Source organism: Coccomyxa subellipsoidea (genome assembly GCF_000258705.1).
Source record: "Coccomyxa subellipsoidea C-169, whole genome shotgun sequence".
NCBI lineage: Eukaryota > Viridiplantae > Chlorophyta > Trebouxiophyceae > Coccomyxaceae > Coccomyxa > Coccomyxa subellipsoidea.
The window spans coordinates 557,230-580,562 of NW_005178026.1; the positions used below are offsets into that span (position 1 = coordinate 557,230).

The 23,333-nt window shown below is 52.7% G+C and overlaps 2 protein-coding genes across 2 annotated transcripts; one reads left to right on the forward strand and one right to left on the reverse strand.

The window, feature by feature from the left end:
• Window positions 1–966: 966 nt before the first annotated feature.
• COCSUDRAFT_44315 (hypothetical protein) lies at window positions 967–17,986 on the forward strand (the record flags this gene model as incomplete). Its single annotated transcript, XM_005644399.1, has 32 exons — window positions 967–1,027; window positions 1,375–1,536; window positions 1,789–1,878; window positions 2,079–2,255; window positions 2,477–2,635; window positions 2,788–2,831; window positions 2,949–3,035; window positions 3,394–3,490; window positions 4,423–4,566; window positions 4,885–4,982; window positions 5,316–5,412; window positions 5,676–5,822; window positions 6,160–6,303; window positions 6,443–6,682; window positions 6,874–7,047; window positions 7,339–7,542; window positions 8,167–8,247; window positions 8,360–8,451; window positions 8,586–8,672; window positions 8,854–8,950; window positions 10,344–10,378; window positions 10,734–10,941; window positions 11,857–12,012; window positions 12,388–12,429; window positions 12,631–12,684; window positions 13,004–13,171; window positions 14,162–14,288; window positions 16,294–16,409; window positions 16,629–16,663; window positions 17,225–17,311; window positions 17,500–17,637; window positions 17,897–17,986. 32 exons carry the CDS (start codon window positions 967–969, stop codon window positions 17,984–17,986), a joined length of 3,738 nt encoding a protein of 1,245 aa, XP_005644456.1.
• Window positions 17,987–19,698: 1,712 nt separating this feature from the next.
• COCSUDRAFT_44316 (hypothetical protein) lies at window positions 19,699–22,708 on the reverse strand (the record flags this gene model as incomplete). Its single annotated transcript, XM_005644400.1, has 8 exons — window positions 19,699–19,757; window positions 19,961–20,021; window positions 20,279–20,380; window positions 20,770–20,832; window positions 21,255–21,353; window positions 21,632–21,834; window positions 22,402–22,515; window positions 22,651–22,708. 8 exons carry the CDS (start codon window positions 22,706–22,708, stop codon window positions 19,699–19,701), a joined length of 759 nt encoding a protein of 252 aa, XP_005644457.1.
• Between the last annotated feature and the right edge of the window lie 625 nt (window positions 22,709–23,333).

The following is a 23,333-nucleotide window of genomic DNA, read 5'->3' on the forward strand; positions in this document are numbered from 1 at the left end:
GGCCGCTGCATGAGATGCAATGATGTATCTCATCAGCAGCGGTCGTTTCTGTGGCTGTTGCCACCCAGAAGAGGGAAAAGCTGGGAAATTAGGCAGCTGTGAGAATGTATGCGATTTGCTGCACAGCGTGGCCAGAGGGTGCTTGCAGCAGTGGAGCCACAGCAGAGGGAGTGGCTGTTTCCGTTGTGTATGACAGAATGCGGACCGTTGTGTTGCGCAGAGAAGATACTGTATTTTTTGCAGCGGGGACACAAACTCGCGCACGGGGACGGTGATGCCTTCTCCGCAATCGCCCCCTTGATGAAGTTCTGGATCGCGTCGTTTGGAGGGGGTGACCATTGTCACTTTGCCGATCAGTGCAGCAAGATTGTCAGGATGGACTTCAGTGCTCAATTGCATTTGTTGCAATCCTTCAAATAGGCAAAGATGAAGGGAGACATCAAAACAAAGCGAGCGGCAACAGTAAGGATTTTAGTGCTAGCTTTCTTTTTATTGTTTGGACTGGGAAGGTCGCATGCGCATGCGCATGCGCATGCTTGTGCATGTGCCATTAGTGCGGCGGCTTGTGTTGCAGCATTATTTTGCATCGTGTGCAGCATTGTGTGAAAACTTTAAAAAGATATTGTAAGCTCTTGCCCGGTGACAGTTAGTGGATTCTGTGCCCTTCCTGGCCCACTGCAAAGTCCTCCAGAAGTCCCCAGAATGGCATTATTAGTCAACAATATGGCGAAAGACACAAAATATCTCAATGTGCCAGATGGCAGGTGGAAAGGAGTGAGCTGGCAAGGGAGGGTATAAACTGACGAGCAGGTCAGGCATTTGAAACTTACCAACCATCACAGCTCACAGAATTTTCTCTCACATCTGCTGGCCGGGCCTTGGCGTGTGTCGACTGCACCTGCTCCCACCCCTGCAAAAGCCGTCTGCACCCTCCCATCTGCACCGACATCTCCCACCAACCGCAACATGCGCGTCAAGCTCGGCGTCTTCCTGGCGCTTGGTCTGCTCTGCCAGCTCGCCCTGGCTGGTGATCTCCCTAGATTTTGCTTCTGTCCCTCAATACCCTGCAGAGCTGCCTTCTCTGATGTGAACACTGCGCGTTCCGTCTTTGGAGCCCGTCTTTCCGTCTTTGTGTGCCTGAAGCCAAAGCTTTGTCAGCGCCCGTCGGCTGGCTTTCAACACTGTCAGATGTGTCTGTCGACCAGTCCTGCTACCCTTGGCCTCAGCTGGTGTGTTGAATGCTGTAAGAAAGACTGGTCGAGCTCCAGCTCGTCGGAAGCTGCAGGCACCTACAGGCAGCTAAAGACGTGCCCTGGTCAGATCTGACAACTGCAGAAGACACTAAGAAGTCTCTGTGTTGTCTCCTTGCCTCAGTTGACCCACTGCTGCCCGATAAGGACGTGAAGGGCTCTTTTTCCAGTTCCTACAGTGGACCTCAGGGCCACCAGAGCACCATCGGCTCCTATGACAATGGCGTAGTAAACCAGATCACTGACACCAACGGCCACGTCACACATGTCACTGGCAATGTTCCTGGTAAGAACACGCAGACATCTTGCTGCACTCCTTCCATCCTTGCGCATGATCTGCACTGGTGATATCAATCAGTACTGACATGAGAGGAATGCTCATGCATGCCACCATATTCCAGAATTCTGCTGAACACAGTGCATGCATGACTCAGCATGTGGCATAGTGGCTGCCCTGGACGCATGTCAGGGAATGCAATGCTTCCGTGTCAGTTCTTGAGTCATTTTGCATGACTGCAGTGTCCCTTGTGGTTTGCAGGCCGCAAGCTGCTCAGGTGGGATGGCATCTGGTACAACCGCTGGGGCAACAACGATGCCTCTGCAGCAGGAGCTTCGGCCGCAGCAGCAGGTAACACAATGTGTTAAACACATGCATGCACACTCTTGCATTCCTGCAAACTTGATTGGAGTCCATGAAGCCTTGATGCCTGCATTATTTGTGTCGTGCATCATGCCAAAGTACATGGCAGAGCTCTGATCAGCCAAAAATAAACGAGAGACATGCATGCATGTTCCTCTCCTGGGCTGATCAATGTCATGAGAATTCAGGTGACAGCGTTGCAGCAGCCGCAGCCGCCGCCTCCTCCTCTGGCGGCTCCGACCGCTACTGGGGCCGCCGCCTGCTCCACTGGGGCAGCTGGAACGGCGGCCGCAACGGCTGGAACCGCGGTGGCTACAACAACAACGGAGGCTCTGCTGCTGCAGCAGCTTCTGCTGCTGCTGCCGGTGGGATGACTTTGTCAAAATTGTGTCCTGAGCGGTTTGTGATTTACATTTCACCATGCATGCATGCCTTCTCAGCTCCAGTATAAAGGTCTAGACCTCAGCTTGTCCTCATCCACATCTCACATGCATGTATACACTGCAGCCCCCAGGATTTGGCCATGGATGTGGCCTGCTGATAAAAAAAACCCCGAATCTAAAGAGGGTTTTGGGTGACAGCGCAGGTGACAGCGCAGCAGCAGCCGCCGCTGTCGCCGCCTCTGGCAACTCTGGCCGCTACTGGGGCCGCCACCTGCTGGACTGGGGCCGCTGGAATGGCGATAACAACGGCTGGAACAGTGGCAACAGCGGTTGGAACCACGGTGGCTACAACAACAACGGAGGTTCTGCCGCTGCATCATCTTCTGCTGCTGCTGCTGCCGGTAGGATGACTTCGTCACAATGTGTTCTGAGAACTTTATGATCCATATTTCACCATGCATGCATGCATGCCTCTTGGTCCCAAAATGATACATAATGATGTATTTGGCGGGAGCAACAATGGTGGCTCTGCTGCTGCTGCTCATGCTGCAGCAGCAGGTGTGCCCGAGAAGCCTTCAAGAATCTGTTCTTCTCATCCGATTGCTTTCTTATCCAGGCAAGCATTTCATCCTGTGTCTACACACAGCTGAAGCCACTTTTTTGTGTGCTTCACAGCCAACAACGCCGCCGCCTCTGCAGCTGCCGCTGCCGCGTCTAACGGCGCCTCTGCTGCAGCCGTCGCTGCAGCCGCTGCTTCTGCAGGTGTGCTACGGTCCTCACTGTTGGATCCGGCATGTGCAGTATGAGAACCCTTTCTGCTGACGCTTTCAAGGGTATTATAGGCACCTGCACCCCATGCCGTGTACATAGTAGGAGAGTTTTCCATCAACGTCATATTATTATTTATATTATTCCACGTTTTTCCTGCCAGAGGCAAGGTGCGCCTGCCGACAAGCTGCACGTAAAGGCTACTAAAATCCTATTCCTTGATGGACTCGCCAGATTCAAGCAAGACACAATCAACCGTGGGCACGGTGCTCAGTGTTTATACTGCCCCCGCCAGCCGGGGCCATCAGCCACATATATCATCCTTTAACAGTGCTCTGCGTTATTTGTGCAGCCCCTGGATCGGCAGCCGCGGCGGCTGCAGCGGCAGCTGCAGCGTCCGGAGGCACAGCAGCCCAGGCAGCCGCAGCAGCGGCCAGCGCAGCAGGGAAGTGACTTGCGTCAGGGGAGCTCAGCGGCAGAAGATGTTGCCTGTGTCTGTCAGTTTTCCTGTCCCAGGATATGCGTCTCACGGAACCAGAGCCATCAGTGTTTGCTTTGAACGAGCCTCTGTTCTGATAATTTCAGAAGCCCCGTGAGGTCAGCAATGTGATTAAGTCAGTTCGGCTCTGACAAAATACAGTATTTATCAAAGTGTTCCGAATTATAGCAGGTAACTCAGTAGTTTGCAAGGTAGCTCAGAGTGTGCATTCCCTTCTGCTGCTGTCCAGCAAATTTAAAGTCTATCTGGAAGTGACCTGCTGTCGCCTTTTCTCATGTGAGGCTTTTATCAGCTGATCGTTTTGTAAAGCAGAGCTTTGCGCTGCAAGACATGCCTTCTTCGGACACCAACGCACTCTGCCCTTGCATGCACAGAAATGCTTAGGACTACTGGTGTTTGTTGAGGCCTTTTTAAAACCCATTGGTCAACACAAAAGAGGCGCTGGTTACTCTGCAGGCTAGACGTATGCCTGTGCAAAATTTTACGCTCTTGTCTCACACAGAACAATCCACAAGCCTTCTGGTTAACAATACGGTATATTGTCACTGCATGTCCCCTCTGCTGCCTCATTATGGTGACATCAGTTGCCACTGGCTGGAGTGCTTTTCGCTAAGATTGGATAAAAGGCAGATGCCTGTTTATCCATTTCTGTCGCATGTGGCAAAATGTGCAACCCAGATCTCAGAAAGCGTGACTCAAGATCTCAATGTGCCACATGTCGGCAAAATGAGAGTTGTGCTGGCAGGGGAGGGAATAAAGTCACAAGCAGGTCAGATTTTTATCCCGTGAGTCGCGGTTCTTCACAACACAAATATTTCTCTGGGATCCACTGTCTTCTACGTTTTCTTGGTCCCTGGGACCTTTGCTGTGCGTCGACTGCAGCTGCGTCCTGCTCCCACGCCAGCAAGCCTCGTCTGTATCCTTCCAACCGCTTCACAAATCACGCTCCTCCCACCGTCGGCGTCATGCTCGCCAAGCTGGGACTCGTCCTGGCGCTTGGCCTGCTCTGCCAGCACGCGCTTGCTGGTGATCTTCCCTGCTCATGCTGCTGTGAACTTTGCCCTGCCGATCGCCCTTCGCTCTGCGCAGCGCCTCATTCTAGGGCTCTGGGCCTCGAGCTCGTCTTTTGGACGTGTCTCAAGTGCCTGCACCGTTGCTGATCTGTGGGACGGCTCAGGAGCGCAAAAAAAAGCACCTGTCGGTTGTTTGTGTGAGCGGTCAGCTGCCGATCGAAAGATCCGCATATTTCAAACTCCATGCATATTCAATCCGCCGGCGTCGTGTCTCTGGCATCGACTTGCTCGTCTCCTGCCGTGCTGGCCTGGTGCATTGTCTGTTTCCCAGGGAGAAGGTTTTTCAAACAGAGGAATCGAGACGGCTTCTACACTTTCCTGACGGTCTTCAAGTTTTTCCTGCCCCTCAGCTCTGAGCAGGCTGTGCTGGTGACCGCAGGTGATGCATCTGAGCAGAGTCAGCGGGGCCTGAAGCAGGTGCTGTCCCTCCTCACTGTTGCTGGTGTCTTTGACGCATCCCAGCCTGCAAGTGTCCAGATGAGCCCCATGGTAACTCTGGCACTGACTGTGGCCTGACACTGCCAGAGAAGCCACATCTCTGTATGTTCAATGCCTGTCAGCTGCAGCATCAAACATGTCAGGGTGTTGCTGCTCTTTGGAGTCATGCATCTGTTCTCTTCCTGCAGCTTGCCAGCCTCCATCTGCACTGCTCTAAGTGACAGTGACATGCATGCATTGCCTGAGATGATGTCATGTGTGCAGTTCTCTGGCAACACCTTTCACAACACTGGCTTCAATGACAACAGCATCTTTGGCAACTCCGGCAACCTGCTGTCCGGAAATGCCTTCCCCCAGACAGGTAATCTGCTGCCCTGCTGCTCTACTGACCAGGAAATCTTCCTTTCATCATACAGCACTGTCATGCATGTGCTGCCATTGACCTGCCTGCAATCCTTTTGCACATGTGAAGGCTGCAAGCTGGATTGCATGCTGAGTTTTGCAAAGCAACATTGAGATGGTGACCAATATATTTTGCTGCAGATGTCAAGGGCTACAGATTTGCAAAGCTGCATCTGTATTGCAAAGACTGCGGATCATGCTGACCTTCATGACTGGCTGCAGATGGGGCCAACGTGAAGAGCACCTACTCCAGCTCGTACAATGGGCCGCAGGGCCACCACGGCACAATTGCCACCTACGACAACGGCCAGGTCGACCAGATCAATGACAACAACGGCCACATCTCACGCGTGACTGGCAATGTTCCAGGTGAGGCTTTTATTTTATGCCACTCGTAACATGCGTGCCTGACTGAGACCCCCATGACCTGTCATAATGCCTGACTGTATCCCCAATGCACTACTGGCAACATTTCCAGGTGTGGCACTCAACGCTGCCTTATTGCAGGCTTGCATGCCCCGTCTAAGACCCTTTTTGGCCTGTCATGCCGCTCAGAAGCATTGCATGCATGTGCAGTCATGCATCTGGTGCATGCATGTGGCAGATCCGAAGACTACTTCAAGCTTTGCCACTCGCTTGCATGCTTCCATGTGTTATGAGGAGCGGAATGAATGCTGATATCGATTCTTTGTCCTGATGTGTGCAGGCCGCAAGATGCTGCAGTGGGGTGGCGGCTGGGGCAACCGGTGGGGATCCAACTGGGGCAACCGTGGTAACAACTATGGTGGAAACAACTACGGGGGCAACGATGGAGGCTCTGCTGCAGCCGCAGCCTCTGCAGCAGCATCAGGTACCACTGCTGCCATCTCCTGCTTTCTGCTGCCATCTCTGCGAACAGCGTTTCATCAGTCCTGCCTTTGCATACCGTAGACGTGCCCTGGCTCTTGTCAGAAAATGCTTGGATTTGATCAGGCTTGTGTTGATCTCAGGTAACAGCGCAGCAGCCGCAGCTGCCGCCGCCGCCTCGGGCAACAGTGCTGCAGCTGCCGCAGCCGCCGCTGCCGCCTCTGGTGGCTCCGGCGGCTACTGGGGCCGCCACCTCCTGGACTGGGGCCGCTGGAACGGCGGCAACAACGGCTGGGGCGGTAACAACGGCTGGAACCGCGGTGGCTACAACAACAACGGAGGCTCTGCTGCTGCAGCAGCTTCTGCTGCCGCTGCCGCTGCCGGTGGGATGACTTTCCTACAATGTTTGATCTGAAGATCACCATGCATGCATGCCTTCTAATAGAATCAGAGTACTATTTTACCTGAGCTTGTCCTGATCCCCGTGCATGCACTGCAAATGCCCAAATGTGGCAAGAGATGTGGCCTGCTGGAGTAGTGCCCGCATCTGAGGAGGTTTGTGGCTGCCTTACAGGTGACAGCGCAGCAGCCGCAGCCGCCGCTGCCGCCTCTGGTGGTTCTGGCGGCTACTGGGGCCGCCACCTGCTCGACTGGGGCCGCTGGAACGGTGGCAACAACGGCTGGAACAACCGCGGCAACCGCAACAACGGAGGCTCTGCTGCTGCATCCGCTTCTGCCGCTGCTGCTGGTGAGGCCCCTTTTCCGTTATCTTTGTTGTGTTGTAGACAAACAGAAGTCCTGGATTCTGCGCATGCATGCATGTTGCTGCTGCTAGTAGGGCCGGGTGCCGGGTTTTTCGTGTGTGTCGTAGACAAATAGAAATCATGCACAAACATAAATCAAGCCTTCGTGCATGCACGGTATGCATGCATGCACACACACCATTTGTCAATAACAACACCAACCTAAGCTAGTAGATTCAGCCTGCAGGCAGTTCCTGCTCCCAGTACTGAAGATCAAATGGCCTGTGCCTGAGCAGGGAACAGCGCTGCGGCAGCTGCAGCAGCAGCCGCCGCCAGACGCAACAGCGCAGCAGCCGCTGCAGCCGCCGCAGCTGGCGGCGGCCGCCACCTGAAGGAGTGGGGCGGCTGGAACGGCGGCGGTAACAACGGCTGGAACGGTGGCAACAATGACGGCTCCCGCGGCGGAAACGACGGCTGGCGCAACAACAACAACAACAATGGTGCACATTCATGAACACCCTTAGACTTGCTGGCAGCTGCATGTCTTGACTTGCAGATTGCAGCAGCACGTACTGGCTGCAGAGCCCCTGCGTGTATGCCCTATGGCCTTTGGCTTTGGGTTTGCCAGGTGTAATGAGGCTGTAAGAGATGCACCTGAGGCTGCGCCGAAGGCTCCTGCGCTGGAGGAACCGCCGTTGTTGTCATCTCCATGGGGCCAGCCACCTGTAGAACCCAGGAAAGCTGATGTCATCACATGCATACATGCGGTGTCTTATTGGCAAGTTTACAGAACGCAATTGACAGCAGCATCAAAAGAAGTGCTGCCAGGCTTCCTATTGCCAGGCTTCCTGTTGTGATGCAGCAATCTGCAGGTGAGACATGCAACTGCCAGCTGGCCTGGCTCAAATGAAGTGCAACATGACCAATAGCAAAAATAGAAGCATGCTTGTCGATGTGCTGCAGCAGCATGCAGCTCAAGGTATGCAGCTGCTGGCTGACCCGGCCCAGATTACTTACAAAGCATCAGCAAGAGCACATGCCAGCCAAAATTCAACAGCATGGCCTTGGCTGCGTGCTTGGTGGGAAATCACAGCTATGATGAGTGCGTGCTTCTGCGTTTGCAGGTGGCAACAACGGCGGCAACAACGGCGGGCGTGGAAACAACGGGGGCTCCTCCAGCGCAGGGGCTTCCGGCGCAGCCTCAGGTGCATGCACTGCACGCCTTGTCAGCAGGTTGAAAGGGCATGGATATGGCTGTATGCTTGTTGAATACAGGATTAACATTGCCATCGTGATTGTATGCTTCTTTGTCTTCAGGTGGCAACGGCGGCGGCGGCTGGGGTGGCAACAACGGCGGCGGCGGCGGCTCTTCAGCTGCCAGCAGCTCTGCTGCCGCTGGTATGCCTCATGTGCTCTCTGTTGCAACCTGCTTTCTGTCCAGATTCACTGAAGTGCGAACCCCTGGATCCATCTCCGATCCCGATCTGCATTGCCATGTCTGCATTATTAAAGTGTTGCTGACAGTGTTGGTTGTGCTCTGCAGCCAACCAGGCTGCGGCTGCCGCAGCTGCCGCTGTTGCATCAAGCGGAGGCACAGCTTCTGCCGCTGCTGCTGCCGCTGCTTCTGCAGGTGCTCCCCGCTCCTCTTTCCTTTAATTTTCAACACACCTTCTGACTTTCCAAGCTTCCCTGCTTGCCATGTTTGAAGCCATGCTGTCAGCCATCCAACCTTTCGTTCTTTGCCACTTGCTTGACATAGTAAATAAAAGAGAAATGGGCAGTTTCTGATAAAATCTTGCTGTTCTGTGCAGCCCCGGGCTCGGCCGCAGCCTCCGCTGCCGCGGCAGCCGCATCTTCTGGCGGCGACGCTGCTGCTGCAGCTGCTGCTGCCGCAAGCGCAGCCGGGAAGTGAGCGGCTTCGGAGATATTAGTTTAGGATGCAGCACAGCGGGAGGACGCCAGTCTGTTCCCTGCCAAGGCATCCATAGAGTTGCGCAGCCATTTGAGCAATTTGTGTGCATTTGATTCCGGGCTCAATCCTCTGAAGTAGCGCAGTTCTGTGCGAAGTACAGAAGTTCTGGAACGAAACGTCTGGTGAACCGAGCTCTTTGGATTCGCTAAATGCTGCAGGGGTGATTTTATTTGGGGTGTTGCTTGGCAATGTACAGAAACAGGGCGGTGTGTTTTTTGTCTTTGGTTCCAACTTGCAGTCCCTTGCCACTGTTCAGCTCTGCTCTGTTCTGTGCGAGGTGATCTGGCAACTGGACCTTTATATATAGTCGCCTGCCTCTGCTTTCTGCTGTTTTGAAACGCCCTCTTATGTAAGCAACTTTGTGAGAAGCAAAGCAATTCCCATCCCATACAGGAAGGCCTGCCATTCTTGCACTGCATGACAAACTTCATTGCATGTCTCCAAACACTCAGAAGCTAAATGCACCACTTGCTCTACCCTTACTCCTCCACATGAGTTAGGTATAGACAAGGGCATGGAAATCTTGCCTGAATAGTGCATTAGTTTCTTGGCTCTTTTCACCTGCATGTTGTGTGGGCGTGCTGAAGCTGATGCAGATCCGAAATTATCATGGAACCCTCAGCCTGAAGCTACACAGGTGTGAGTAGACTCATGACTAGATCACCACATCATTTTTCCAAAGTTTTGAAAAGGTGCCACCTAGAGCTGCGTCACCCATGGCATAATCCCGAAACAATGGAAAAGGCTCATGAAAGCCTTGCGCTGGCGGGACGTCAAAGTTTCCACAACTTGCCTTCTAAAATTTGTGCCTGATCGAAGCCTCGTTGTGAGCAACAGCTGACTGTGGTGCTCCCTGCTTGCTTCGTCGTGCTTGCGCCCCAATTCCGTTCGGATCCCGAAAGGTCGACGGGCAAAACTGTCTCTCACAACATGGCCGACAAGCACGGCAACGCTTTCCTGCTGCTGGTCCTTGGCATCGTCGTCTTTTCCGCCCAGTGCTATGGTGCTGCGCTCCCGAAGCCTTCTTCTGATGACGGTGCGTCCTCCCAGACAGGTCGACACTTCACGTGGCTCACTATGCAAGCACGCAAAACTCCGTCCAGTGCAATTGAAAGTCTCAAAATAAGGTTTCAGGGAAGAACACGACTTTCTGTACATGTACTTCTCCCCAAATTTTCCTGGGGCGCAGCAATTCGAAAGATGCCGGAATCTCGAGTGTCAGTCCAAGACTGGGTTAGTAACATCGAGGCTAGCTTGCTGCAGGACAAAGAATACTGCAGAGACGACCTGTCAAATACTGCTGACTAACATTGTTACTTTCTTGAACAGGAGAAGACGGCCTGAGCTCGCGCAACCTGAAGCAGGTTTGGCCCTCACCCCTCCTGTCCAAATCCTGCAGCTGACACATGCAGTCCTTTACATGTCCATGTTGCTCTACACTGCGGTCATGTCTTTGCTCTAGTTTGAGCACATGCTTGCCCAACCATGAGCTCCCTAGCAGTCCATTTGTCATCAGCATGCTCCAATGCATGCATGCATCCATGCATGCCCTCGCTTCTCCCTGCCGTTCTTTCCCATCAAGTTAGGAACCATTACTGGCTCCTGCTTGATCTGCATGCAAGGAAGGCAGCACCACACCAAGCCCTGGGCTGGAACAAGCGTATGAAATAGTCAATACTACTAATGGCAATGATGATCTCAGATGGGGGTTGTGCGCAGATGGACCCAGCACAGTGGGTGAGCAGCGCGACAGGCCGCAATGCCAACGGAGTCTTCTCTTCTTCCTGGAATATTGATGGCCACGGCGGAGGCACTGTGGGCAGCTTTGGGCCAGGAGGCTCCAAGGAGATCACCCTGGTCGACTCTTCCACGGGCCAGAAGGTGGTTCTGGTCAATGGGTGCCTGCCTGCTGACTCCCCTTTCAAGAGTGAGCACAAATTCCCTCCTGCCCCATGTGCTGAGAAGATTGAGGAGAACTTCGCATTGCCCACGTGCTATAGTTATGTGGGCATGCATGACAATGGGCAGTACACGCATTGCACTGCTGCAGTGCAATGCCATCTCTACAGTTCATGGGGCAAAACCCTGGGGCAGAGAATTCTCTGCCAGCGGCTATTTTTTTAAGCACAGCATTATGACGGACCAGGGAATGAATTTGCCTGAAGCAGACCATGGGTCCTCTGATCGAAAAGCGCATAATGCCTTGTTTTTATTTGTACTTGCTGCATGCCATCCACAGGGTGTTGCCATTTTGCAGCGATACATGCATTGCATGTTCACGCAGCTCGAAACCTGCAGCTTGACTCAACTGAGCACTGACCAAGAATTTGTACAGACACAGGACGCAAGCTGGCAGCTGCCTCTTCTCAAAATGCTGTCTGCTCATTTGAACCAGAACTGATGCTTTTACTGCAAGCTGCATTGGAAGGGCTCCTGCGTTTGGTATCCAAAAATGAATGAGGCCATGCATTTTTAACTTAGGTTGCATGCATTGCTTTGGTTGCCAGGCGTGTATTCTTGCACTGCCAGCCAGCGCAACAGTGCAAGTTGCTAGCATGCGTTCAGGACTTGTTTCTTGGCATCTGGCTTGCACCCTTGACTCAGCTCTGAACATCACGTTTAATACACTGTTCTGCCAGAGGCAAGGTAAATCTGGCGACAAGCTCCAGCCACGTGCTGCAACATACACGTGTCCCTTGGTGGGCTGACCGGATCCGTACAAGACCTAATCAACCTTGGGCAGAGTGCTCGGCACATGTGCTGCCCCCCGGGGCCATCATCCGCGCTTCCCAATTTGAATATGAATTTGAATCTGAGTTTGAATTTATGTTTTAAGTTGCAGACAGCGTGGAGGCAAGGCTGGATGACAGCGCGCGCAAGGCTGGCGGCCGCAAGCTGAAGCAGTTCTTCTCCGACCGCTTCTTCCCCTTTGGCAGCGCGGCCGCAGCCTCTGCTGCAGCCGCCTCCGGAAGCCGCGACCCCTTCTTCTTTGGGGAAGGTGCTCTCAGAGGCCCTCCACCAGCTGCCCAATGTGGTGTAAAAACTGTGTATATTGCAAGAATTTTAGGGATTACAAAATACAAACAAAAGAATAAAAATCAAAATATCACATGCGTCTCAATTGCCAGAGGCAGAAATTGTGCTTTGCCGGTTCACTGGCAGGAAGATCCTGGCACAGCCTCAGACTGGGAGCTGCCATTGGAAGCGCGAGGTCATTACTGCCCAGGAGCTACCACGGCAGCAACATTCCAAGCACATCTGACTGTTTCTGGTCTTTTTGAACATGTGAGAATGCCATAGTAGGAGGCTGGTATGTGACCCTGCATGGTGCTCTTGTCCATGGTGCTGATGTGGCATGCTGTGCTTTGCACAGGTGGCAGTGCGGCGGCAGCCGCAGGCGCCGCGGCCGCATCCGGTGGGAAAAGCTCTTTCCTGGATCACATTCCTGTGTTTGGTTTCCAGAGGCTTCCCAGGAAGAAGATCTAATGTCCTGTATACTCCATTCACTCACGCCTGCTTTGCCTGCTTGTTAGCTTTCTTCCTGAAGGGCATAGCAGGGTGCAGATTGAGTAAACTTGAATTGGTCAGCTGCTTACTCAAGTGTGCACTGGTGCAGGTCGCAAGCTGGCGGCTGCAGATAGCTCCCACCATGGCATCACTGATTTCACTGGTGAGCGTCTGAACATCTTATAATTATCCGTTTGCCAAAACACACTGCATCTGGTGCATACTTCTTGCGACACAATCTTACCGCAGCCCCTGGCTCATGCGCATGCTGTTCTTTTTGCTTAAGGCCTAGTAAAATTCGTGGATCTGTTGCTCAGCCCGGCTGCAGGGTTGAAGTCATCATTTCAGGACTTGCAGGGGAATCTGTTCCGAGCCCTTGTCGTGACCTCAGAATTCAACGCCAGCAACGCTTCAGGGTGTGTGTGTTTTCATGCATCGGCAATCCGATCTGCAACTCAGATTTAAGATTGAAATCTCAGCAGGCGCGGAGGGAACGCTGCTGGACGGCAGCGCGCGCCAGGCTGGCGGCCGCGGCTTGCTGCAGTTTTTCCGCGACCGATTTGACGGAAACCGGTTCCGCAACTTTGGCAGCTCCAGCGCAGCTGCCTCCTCCGCAGCTGCTTCCGGTGGTGACGGCTTCTTCGGCGGTGGTACGCCAAGGATCCTTACAATGCTGTGCCTGATGAGGCAACTCTCATTCTTGGCATATTGTCATTATGAGGTGCCACCGCCCCTTCCTCTGCTGCTTCCTCCAGCAACGACGGCTTTATTGGCGGATATGTATTGAGGAGCTCCTTGTCTTCTTCCAAGAAGTGCCTGATCAGGCACCAAATACTCTTAGCACATCACCCTGCACAGCATCATTACCCATGATTCAGTGTTTCTTTTAGTGGCTTTACAATGCCAATGTGGCTATTAATAATTAAAGGGGGCAGGTTTGTGGCCTTTGAGATGTTTTTGGAATTCTCTCGGAAGCCACAAATTGGCCTTGGAGACATAAAGTACTACCGCGCAGAAGCCACATTTTGCCCCTCTTCAGCTGAGATGCCCCCAAAACCATCAGTTTGAGCCAAAAGTCTCCTCAAATTCCTATCTTCAGCCATTTTTGTGGCTTCAAATAGTTTACTTGGAGGCTTCTTTGGAGCCACCTTGGCTTTCAGCCAAAATCCTTAGAATAAAACCTGCTCATGATGGCAAATGCACTTTCCTCAAGCAATGCCCGAGTCTTTGGCGGAGGAGGCATGCCTGGGAAGCCTAAAGCTCAGTGGCTCAGGAAACAGTGGGCATCATGACGTGCGTGGCGAACCTGACGAACCCGACGCCTTGTTCTGCACATCACAGTGTCAGATTTCGCCCGATGTGCTGTTGCTCAAGCGTCACAGCCCTCAGGTTCTGATCAGCCATTAGCCGCATATCTGGAGCTTTCAGTGCAGGAAATGCAGGCAATCCCCTCTTCAGCTGGCATCAAGCAGGGTCAGCATCATTTTGCTGGCCGTGGTTTGATCATGCCAATGGGATGGCGGCCATTGCCTGTATTTAGGGCATTATATTTAACTTCATCCTGTCCTGTGCTGTCTCGTTCATGCTGGTGGGATTTCACTGCTGCGCGTAGCTGATGTGCCGCTCTGTGTGCTGGACAGGCGGCAGCGCCGCGGCAGCCGCTGCGGCTGCCGCGGCCTCGAACGGCGGATTTGGCGGCGGCTCGGCAGCCGCCGCCGCAGCGGCCGCCGCAGCATCCGGCGGCGGCGGCTGCTGCTGCGGGCGAGGGTGGGTTCTAGATCTCCATGCGTGTAACAAACCTGCGGGAATGTCAGCAGCAAAATGCATTGATGTCAGAAACAAAAAAAAAGCACGCATGGTGAGCTCTGGACATTTGAGTCGACAGTTGCTGTGCACCAAGTTTGCAGTAAGGCCAGCCACCAAAAAGCACAGCTACAAATCCTCCTTGAAATAGCCGTGAAGGAGCAAGCTGCGACGCTGCCTGCCTGGGTTTTTTCTTGTGCTTTGCTGTTCCCCCTGTCACAGCACAGATTTCATGCGTTCATAATCACAGCTTACACACTTGCATGCACCGACTTCTTGCCGTGGGCCTGACTGATGCTCAGGCTTGGCCTGGAATCTCAGAAGCTCCTGTGCTTTGCAGGTCGCGAATAGTTCTACCGGTCCTGGGCTGAAATAGTTCTTGCTGCTCCTTTCCCGTCTGCACTCAAGAGGGACAATTCCCGAGAGAAATTAATGCTGTGGCGGTCCTATGGCTTCTGAGAGCAAGCAGCAGCGGAGATAGCACAACGTCTGATGCACAACGCGGCACTGATGCAGCAGTAAACTTCGCGTTTTGAGAGCAAGGCTTGCCTGAGCTTCCTTGTGCCAATTTTGGACCTAGCAGAAGTTGGAGTTCTTCAATGGACTGTGAGCTGGAGTATGTTCTGCGACTCTGTGCAGTGCCCATTTCACAACCTCATCTTCGTGCAGTGATTTAGTTCCCGAGCACAAGGCATGCAGGTGTGAAATGTGCACATGACAGCACTCTTTCTTGTGCAAGACTGAGGGATTGGAAATTAGAGTTGGCTGCAGCTGCCAGGGAAGGGCCCGATGGCACAATTTTGAATCTTGAATCGCAATTTGATTCCATGCTTCTGAGATTGTGTCCACCTTTAGTCTGTCCCAGGCTTGGAAGGGACCCCAGGACATGGACCCCCCTGCACTGCCAGATCTGATGCTGCCATATTTCAGATCATGTCACCGGAGTTTCGATTTGAAACTTTAAAATAAACGTGGATTCTGCTAACTTGAATGCAAAAGAAAATTGTAGCAGAATGTGAGTGCGCTGTCCTGCTGCCGTAGGCCTGTAAATTACAAGCGTCAGTCATTTATGACCAGGCCTATCTAGAGGCTAAAGTCACCCGGTGATCCGTGGCCTGCTTTGACATCCTCGATTGCTTGACATACTACATTAATTATCTGTGGTAGCGCCTGATACTATCCTAGTAGGCCTTCCAAGTTTGCATTAGCATTGGTCGCCGGAGCCGCTCGGCATTGCTCCTCTACATATTGAGGCCTGCTGCCCTGGCACACCTGCTTCACATTTTGGTACTTCACTGAGCACATGCACGATTCAAGTAGTGTTGCCTGGTTGCCTGGTGATTTTAGGGTCCAACCATGCACAATTCCCTTGTCAATACAACCCTGAGGGTCATTTGTCGTCCTGATGACTGATGGATTCTGAGATTCTGCTGCAGCTCTCAACTAGAAATAGCTGCCGCTCCACTGCAAAATGCTCCATTTCTGAATTTTGGTAGCGTGTTGCATCATCAGCTGCCAGGTGTTGAACTTTTCGTTCCGGGTTTGTCGCAGCCTAGCCAACTTAGTATGGCAGCACGAGGATCTGGAGCTCTGTTGTCCCTGAATCAGGTGCTGCAGCGTCTGCTGTAATTGCCCTGTGCGTCTGTCTTCTGATTCCAGCACCTCTCAAGGCGTCGTCTAAGGGCGTGCGTGTGATTTGTAGGGGTTCAGGACGGATGACAAGGCCAGTGGTGAGACCCACTCTCAGGTTTAAATGCTCTGAGTTTCGTTAGCCTCTCGTTTGCTGTATCATGGAAGAAAAGCAAGGTTTTCGATTGTTTCCACTGACAAGTCTGTTTGTCCCAACCCCAGGCCTTTGGCGGAAAGACCCTGACGATGTGGCCTCATCAGATTGCAGTCGTCCGTCGCACTACCAGGTGCGTTCATTATGCTGCCTTTGCTTGGCAATGAGGCACAAATTGCCTGGCAGGGGCGTGATGGGCTCGAATGGGGATTTCACGTGTCGCTGTTGTCCACCAGGAATCGCACTCACGAAGCACACCATCCAGAAGCAGCCCAGAAGATTGGAATGCTACCAAGACAAGGGTAAGTTTCTGATCTCACGTCCCGGCTTCCCTTGTGCTGCCTTGGAAGGGGAATGGATCCACTGTGGTTCTATTCAAGCCGCTGCAGGGAAAGGTAGTGCAGAGGATGTGGCTGGATGTGCCACTGTCGTAGCACTGCAGCGCTATCAGGTGCATGCATAGTGAGCAGCAGTCACAAGCGCTTTCTGCCTGCATTGAGGTGTAAATTGGCATTGCGCAGGCTCTGGGGACGGCGAGCGTGGAGCCAAGGGCTGGGTACGCGCCTTCCCGAGGCCTGCAGGCGGCAGCGTCATGGCGCAAAGTGCCAAGCAGAGGCCACGAGTCTGAGCGGCCGCCTGTGGGTTTCCACTCATCACGCAAAGAGGTAGAGACCCTGCATGCGCGGTTTTTCCAGTGATCTGCTGGGCGCTGCAGCGGGTTTTTCAGTGATCTGCTGCGGCGGTGTTTTACACACCGGCCCCTGTTGTTGTCTGTTGATCAAGTGAGGGGTTGGCATACCTCAACAGAGCAGGGTGGATGGTGGGTAGAAACCTCTGTGCTCCTGCTGCAGAATGTCCGCACGCACGCAAGGAGAGCTGCTGGAAATAACCCTTGGCGCATGGGGAAAGCGGCTGAGGACACGAATGACCTGGTGAGAACTCTTCACACTCGGTGATGCATGCAGTCTTCAGTGCGCATCAGCCGGGTTCTGCCCTTCGGTTTGCAGAGCAGCCATGCTTGAAACTGAGGCAAGCAACTGGTGCAGCCATTGATGTAGCAGCTGCATGAGTCTATAATCAATGCTGTGCAAGCCCTTGTGATGCTGTTCTGACACAGGGGTTTCAGAGCTTCCTGAGGGCCTTGGAGCCGCAGGGAACACATCAGGGCAGCCGCGGTCGGACACAGCCGGAATTTGTCTTCGTGGTGAGTGAAAGCAAATTTTGCTGGTTTGAGAAAGCTATTGTCACGCTTGCTTTGTGTGATACAGTGGAAAATGCACTCTCCCATGTCATAGGTTGCAGCATTGACGAGCTTCCTCTGTTGATATGTCATGTCTGCAGAACACTGTCCAAGACAACGCTTGTCTTATACCAATATAAAACTGCGTGCAGGACGAGCTAGATGGCAAGAAATATCCGTATAGCCAGGAGGACAAGGACGATGTGGACAAAATGTCTCCAGAAGAAATGGAAGCCTTCTGCGTGGAGGCAGAGAAACACATCAAGAGGAGGACCGCGCAGCTCGAAGAGGTATCTCACTTGCCCTGACTGTGGAAAATATTGCGGCGCATGGCTGCACACTCTGTGAACTGATGTGGCCCCTTCAATTACTTTCATCGAGGCGTGTGTAGAGGAGCATCACCCCCTGCAACCATCTTCCACGGCTGTTCTTGCCTCCTGTGCCCCTTCTATTCTCTGCGCTCAAGAAGTGAGCAGACAGCTCTGTAGGACTGTCCAATCCTGCGCCTTCATGCAGCGACTGGCTGCTGAGCGTTTGTTGTGCTTGCAGGCAGCGCGGCTCTTCAGTGAATTCTTTTCAATCAGCCGCATGAGAGAGGGGCCGCCCCTGTATCATGGCAGGAGTGGCAGGAGATTTTGAATGACTCCCTTTCCATGACATTCGGGTGTCCAATGAAGCTCAGCGTGGGGCAGCTCTTGTCCCATTTTGCGGTGCGCCTGAAAGAATGGCATGGTGTGTGCGAAACACACGAGTGGAAGATACGACGGCAGTGTTGTCTGGCTACATTACGGGGGAGAAACACAAGTACGCTCTTCATGATTGTTCCAGAGCATGAAAACATGTACGCCAGCCACAGTGTCTCTGCCTGTAGCTCTGCCAGGAAGCCCTGCTACAGCAAGGCTTTGTAAAGAACCACTTGGCTGCAAGCTCAATGTTCGTCATGTGTGTTTTGTCAGAGTGCTCTCAGAGTTATCGAATTGGCTGATGGAAATGTCCACGAGGCCATAACCCTTTCAGCGCATACGCCAAGCAGCTTAATCGTACCAGGCATTTACAGCATGTGTACAAGTGGTTTGCTAGGAAAGTGATTTTGTTTGTGGCCTATGCTGGACCCGCTCTGCAGCGCTTCAGTATCAGCCAAGGCGGCAATGGAGGGAATCTGCCTGGGACAGACCGCTGTGGAGCACGTCAAAGTTGCAATGTTTCCCTTTCTTCCAGTAAGCTCTGTTTCACCTTGGATTTCCAACACTCCAAGTACTTTTCAAGCCATGACACCTGCAATTCCAAACGTCCAGGATGCATCAGCCATGGCCTTGCTGGCTCCCATGGAGACTCAATCAGCACCTGCATTGCAATTAAATGAGTAACTGACAGCTTGTGCGCTGGTTGTATCCAGCAGCCTGATATGCTTGCTTCACAATGTCTTCTCAAAGCTCAAACTCTGCACTGCAAAGAGTTCGGCAGGGCAGATGCAGATGTACATCATCTTGCTGCCAGAGTGGGGGAACTCTCACTTGATGCGATACTTTGCTAAATCTGCACGATACTCTAATAAGGCAGAAGCCGCATAGGCACTATTTACTGTAGCATGCAGATCACTTCTCTGGTGGTCTCTAATGGTCTGAGGACATTTGGGTCAGTCAAGCTAATATCATGTCATTCTATTACAAACCCTGTGCATGACATGCATATGCAATGGGACTATCTAATGCAGCATGCAGTGTATCGTTTCTCAGAAAGCCTAGCCCAAATACTCCCTAAGCACCCACTCGAGCCATCCCACCAGAGCAGCAATATGCATCAATGTGATGAGCCACAGCCAAGGCTATGACACTACTCAAGACAAGGTCTTAGAACAATCTCTGCAGGATAGTTGCTCAAGGGCACTGTGTACTACAGTATGCAATCACCGCCACTTTGAAACCTTGACCCCACAAGGTCCTGTGAGAGCTTCTCTGCAGCCAGCGATTTAACATTACGAAATCAAAATGCAGTCACAAGACAAGGTGCAGCCGAGGCTATGCCACCACTCATTTTATTGATATTTTGGGGATTGCATAGCCTTTTGCTTCAAGTTCACACCTTGAAGTCCAGGCAGTAATCCAACACGTTGGGAATTCACACAGTTGCAAAATGCAAAAGGATCACCCCAGCGGGCTTCAATGTAAAGCTTCAGGTTCTCAACGTAACTCGTAACTTTCTTGCCCAGTCTGAAGAGGAGCTCCACAATTTATCATGTGTCCTGCCTCTGTGCTCCACCTCCTGCAGTGGTATCTGTGAAAGACAGCAAAGAGGCTGCAGCTGTCTCCACTCCCAAAAGGATTGGAGTGTTTCCTTGACACTACTCAGAGCTATCCGCGCCCTGCGGCGGCGGCTGCAGCCGCTGCTGCAGCTGCGGCCGCATCCTTGCCTGCAGAAAGTTGTGGCCGACTTAAAGTAAGCAGTGATGCCACATGAGCCCCTCTTTCAGTAGCATGCTGAAGAGCCACAGGAGTAATGTCAGCCAAAGTCTGGTAGGAGTCATGTGGCCAGACACGAGATCAACAGTGAGAAACGCCATGCACCACAAATGACACTTAAACAACAACCGGCAGTTCAAGTGCCTGCAATTACATTTGGGGCATGCCTTGCGCAGCAGCTGCTGCTGCTGCGGCTGCTGCGGCGCTGTTGGACCCTGCGTCACAAGAGGGTCCAGCGTTTACTAATCCACCCAAAGCACAAGACAGGGACGGGCAGTCATGCAAGCATGATGGCCACAGAATGCGGAGCCTCAAAAGCAAATCATCACCGTGCCATCACCTTGTCCCACACTGCAAGTATAGCCGCCAGGAGGAGTGCACAATGCAAAAAGGGAAGGTGATCACTGCCACAGGAGCCAAACAGAGGAATGAATAATCCCGAGATGCGGGGGTGATCTGTTGACGGGCGTACCTCCCGCGGCGGCGGCTGCTGCAGCTGCGGCGGCGGCGCTCTGGCCGTTTGCTGCGGCCGCTGCTGCGGCTGCTGCAGCAGCAGCCTCACCACTGTTCTGGCCTGCACCATGCACACAGGCACCTGCCTCGCACCCCAAACCTTACACGCCCTTTGAAGTCTACTGAGCTGCAGTCTACGCTGAGTATACTGCAGCTGACTGGACCTTCGCTGAGTGGACCTTAGCTAAGTGGACTCGAGCTGAGTACGGTGGACTTCAGCTGAAAAGACTGATGCTGCCAGCGGAGCCCCTGGGTGCTGATGCGTTTTATATTCAACGGCTCTTGTGCTGCACAATCTGTGCTCCTTCCATGCAATGCAGCGCGGCTCGCTCAAGAGGTTTCATGTATGCGCTCCAACAACTTTCATCTTTCAACTTTCCAAGCGCCTGTAGAATACTGATTTTTGCAGCATGGAACAGAAATAAAGGACACGAGCAGAAACGATCATACCGCCGGGAGATGCTGCAGCTGCAGCGGCCGCTGCTGCCGCTGCTGCCGCTGCGCCATTCTTGCCTGCACAGGAATGCAGCCCACATTTACAGGGAATTTCGTCTGGACAACGTCTGTCACTGATTTACAGATTTTACTACTGTCCGGATGGTGCGCCGCACAACAGGGAACGCAAGCTTTTTGAAAGACAGACATTTCAGTATGTCTCAACAAATGCCAATCACAAAGTCTGTGCCACAACGCTTACACAGGCACAAAGCAGGTAACATGAGCACATGCTTCTTGGGTGCAATGGATGTCTTATAAACATAACATACTTCCCTTAGACACCCCTAGGTGCAAGGACCTGTAGAACAGTCATAATTTGACAACGCTGCCAAATCCAAAGGCAACGCATGTGCGCTTCTAGATCCTCAACAATGTGCAAACTGAAATAGGTAGCTATGCCATAGGCAGCATAGAATATTTCAATAGCCTGAGCGCACCAGATGCGGCTGCGGCTGCGACTGCTGCAGCGCTGTTGCCGGAAGCTGCCGCTGCGGCGGCGGCTGCTGCGGCTGCGGCGGAGTTACCGCCTCCTCCGCCTGAAGCAAGACACAGTGACACTCATTCACCTGTCCTATCAAGGGTAACAACCTGCAATCTGATACAGCTTAGACAGTGCCCCAATATCTTATCGACAGATGTGCATCGCTCGCTCCTTGACCCTGCAACCTGGGGTGTGTGCATGTGTCATGGCAAAAGGTATCTTTCACTCAGCCAAAATGACACATCTTGCAGGCCAGTCTGCAGCTGCTTAGCATGCCAGGTCCCTAGCTCTGTCACCTTAGCCCTCTTTCTTGGAAAAAGCGCCTTTATGCACATGCATGCAGAAGGACCTACCCTGGCCGGTGCCTCCAGGTGTCCCGGTGGCGCCTGTTGTGCCAGTTGTGCCAGTTGCTCCAGTGGTGCCAGAAGGATTGTTTTGTCGAGGTTTGAAGCCTTGGCCTCCCTGAAACGGGTTGTTGCCCCCTTGGCGTTCACCGCGCTGACCCTCTGGGTTTCCTTGCAGAAGCTTGCGGGCGCCTGCAAATGCACATGCACATGCACACACACAATGATGATCAGTCACCCAATAATCACCTTACATCGGCTTCTGGCTAACTCAGTGGCTGCTGTGGGATCTCTGGCGCAGTCCTGCAGCTTGAGACATGTGCATGCTGCTGCTCAGACTTTTGAGCCTGCCATCAGCCTTCAGATGTCATGCAGCGCATGCATCTTTCGTGTGCAAACATACAATGGCATCCAGCAATGGCTTAAACAATGGGTGCAGTCCTGCTGTCCGAGGACATGCACTTGCTGCTGCTCTGAGCTGAGAGCTTGCAATAAGCATGCCATGCATCGCAGGCAGTTGGCATGCATGGAATTTGACATGACTTCAGTCTGATGATGGCTCTGGCGCTAGCTAGCTATAGCTCTTCTGCGGAGATAACACAAGTTCATCGAGTGGCCAAAGCAAGCACCTTTGTGCAGAATTACTCTGCTACATGCCCAGATGGCATGCATGTGTCACAAATGCCTCTGCCTGATTCCAGATTTTCAAAACACGTTAGCTAACTTATAGGTTGAGCAAGATTCATGTTGGCTGTGCACCTGGTTGATAAGCATGCTGGAGGGTGCTCTCTTTGTCGCCCAGCCGACCGAGGAGGCCATGATCCAACGTGCTCAGCGACGGATCGTCGGTTGCGAACGATGCTGCTGCCAAACCTGCACAGAACAAATTTTGTTCGATACAAGCATGATCCTCAGATCGATATTTGTGCAATGCGGTGGCCTCGGTGGTGGTCAAAACGGCGAGAAACCGGCGCTTATTGTGTAAAAGCAGTCCTTCCAAAAGCACACCTGCCGTGAGCAGGAGAAGCCCCAGGAAGGGCAGCAACCGAGGAGAGAGTGACGCCATGCTTTCAATTGCAATGGAAGGCGAATCCACTCGAGTTTGTGTCGGAAAGTGCCGAGTTCGACACAGGCGATGACTTTGACCTGCCACTTCTGAAGGCAGTATGGCTGCGGCAGATTTGGGCTTTGTTTTTGCGATATTGCACTTTGAGTTCTCTCAGCTTTGGGAGAAGATCTTCAAGTTATGCTGAGATTGTCAGCTGGCACGCGGACATGCAGTGACCTTTGAAATAGCTCCATCTGGATGCTTGGTCAGCACTTGCACGTGACAGCAAAGAAAAGCTTCAAGATTTGACAGGTGCAAGCTCGTGTTGCAATCAGCTTCTGGCAGCGCATGCATGGGACTCTACAGGAGGATCAGCAACATTTTCATGTGTTACAGATGTTACGTCAACTGCAAGGCAGCAAGCAAGGCTCTTCAACAATGTCAGCAGCAAAGTAAGGCAAGCTCATCATTGGCATCAATAGTGCATGTAGCACCCAGTCACAATCAAACAAAGGAATCCTACTGATCATGTCTTGCAAGCTGGGTGACTCATCAACACAATCATGGCTCAAATCAAGCATGGCAATATCCGTGTGTGACATGCCGAGCTTTGTGTAAGCAGATCAAGTATTGCCTGGTGTTG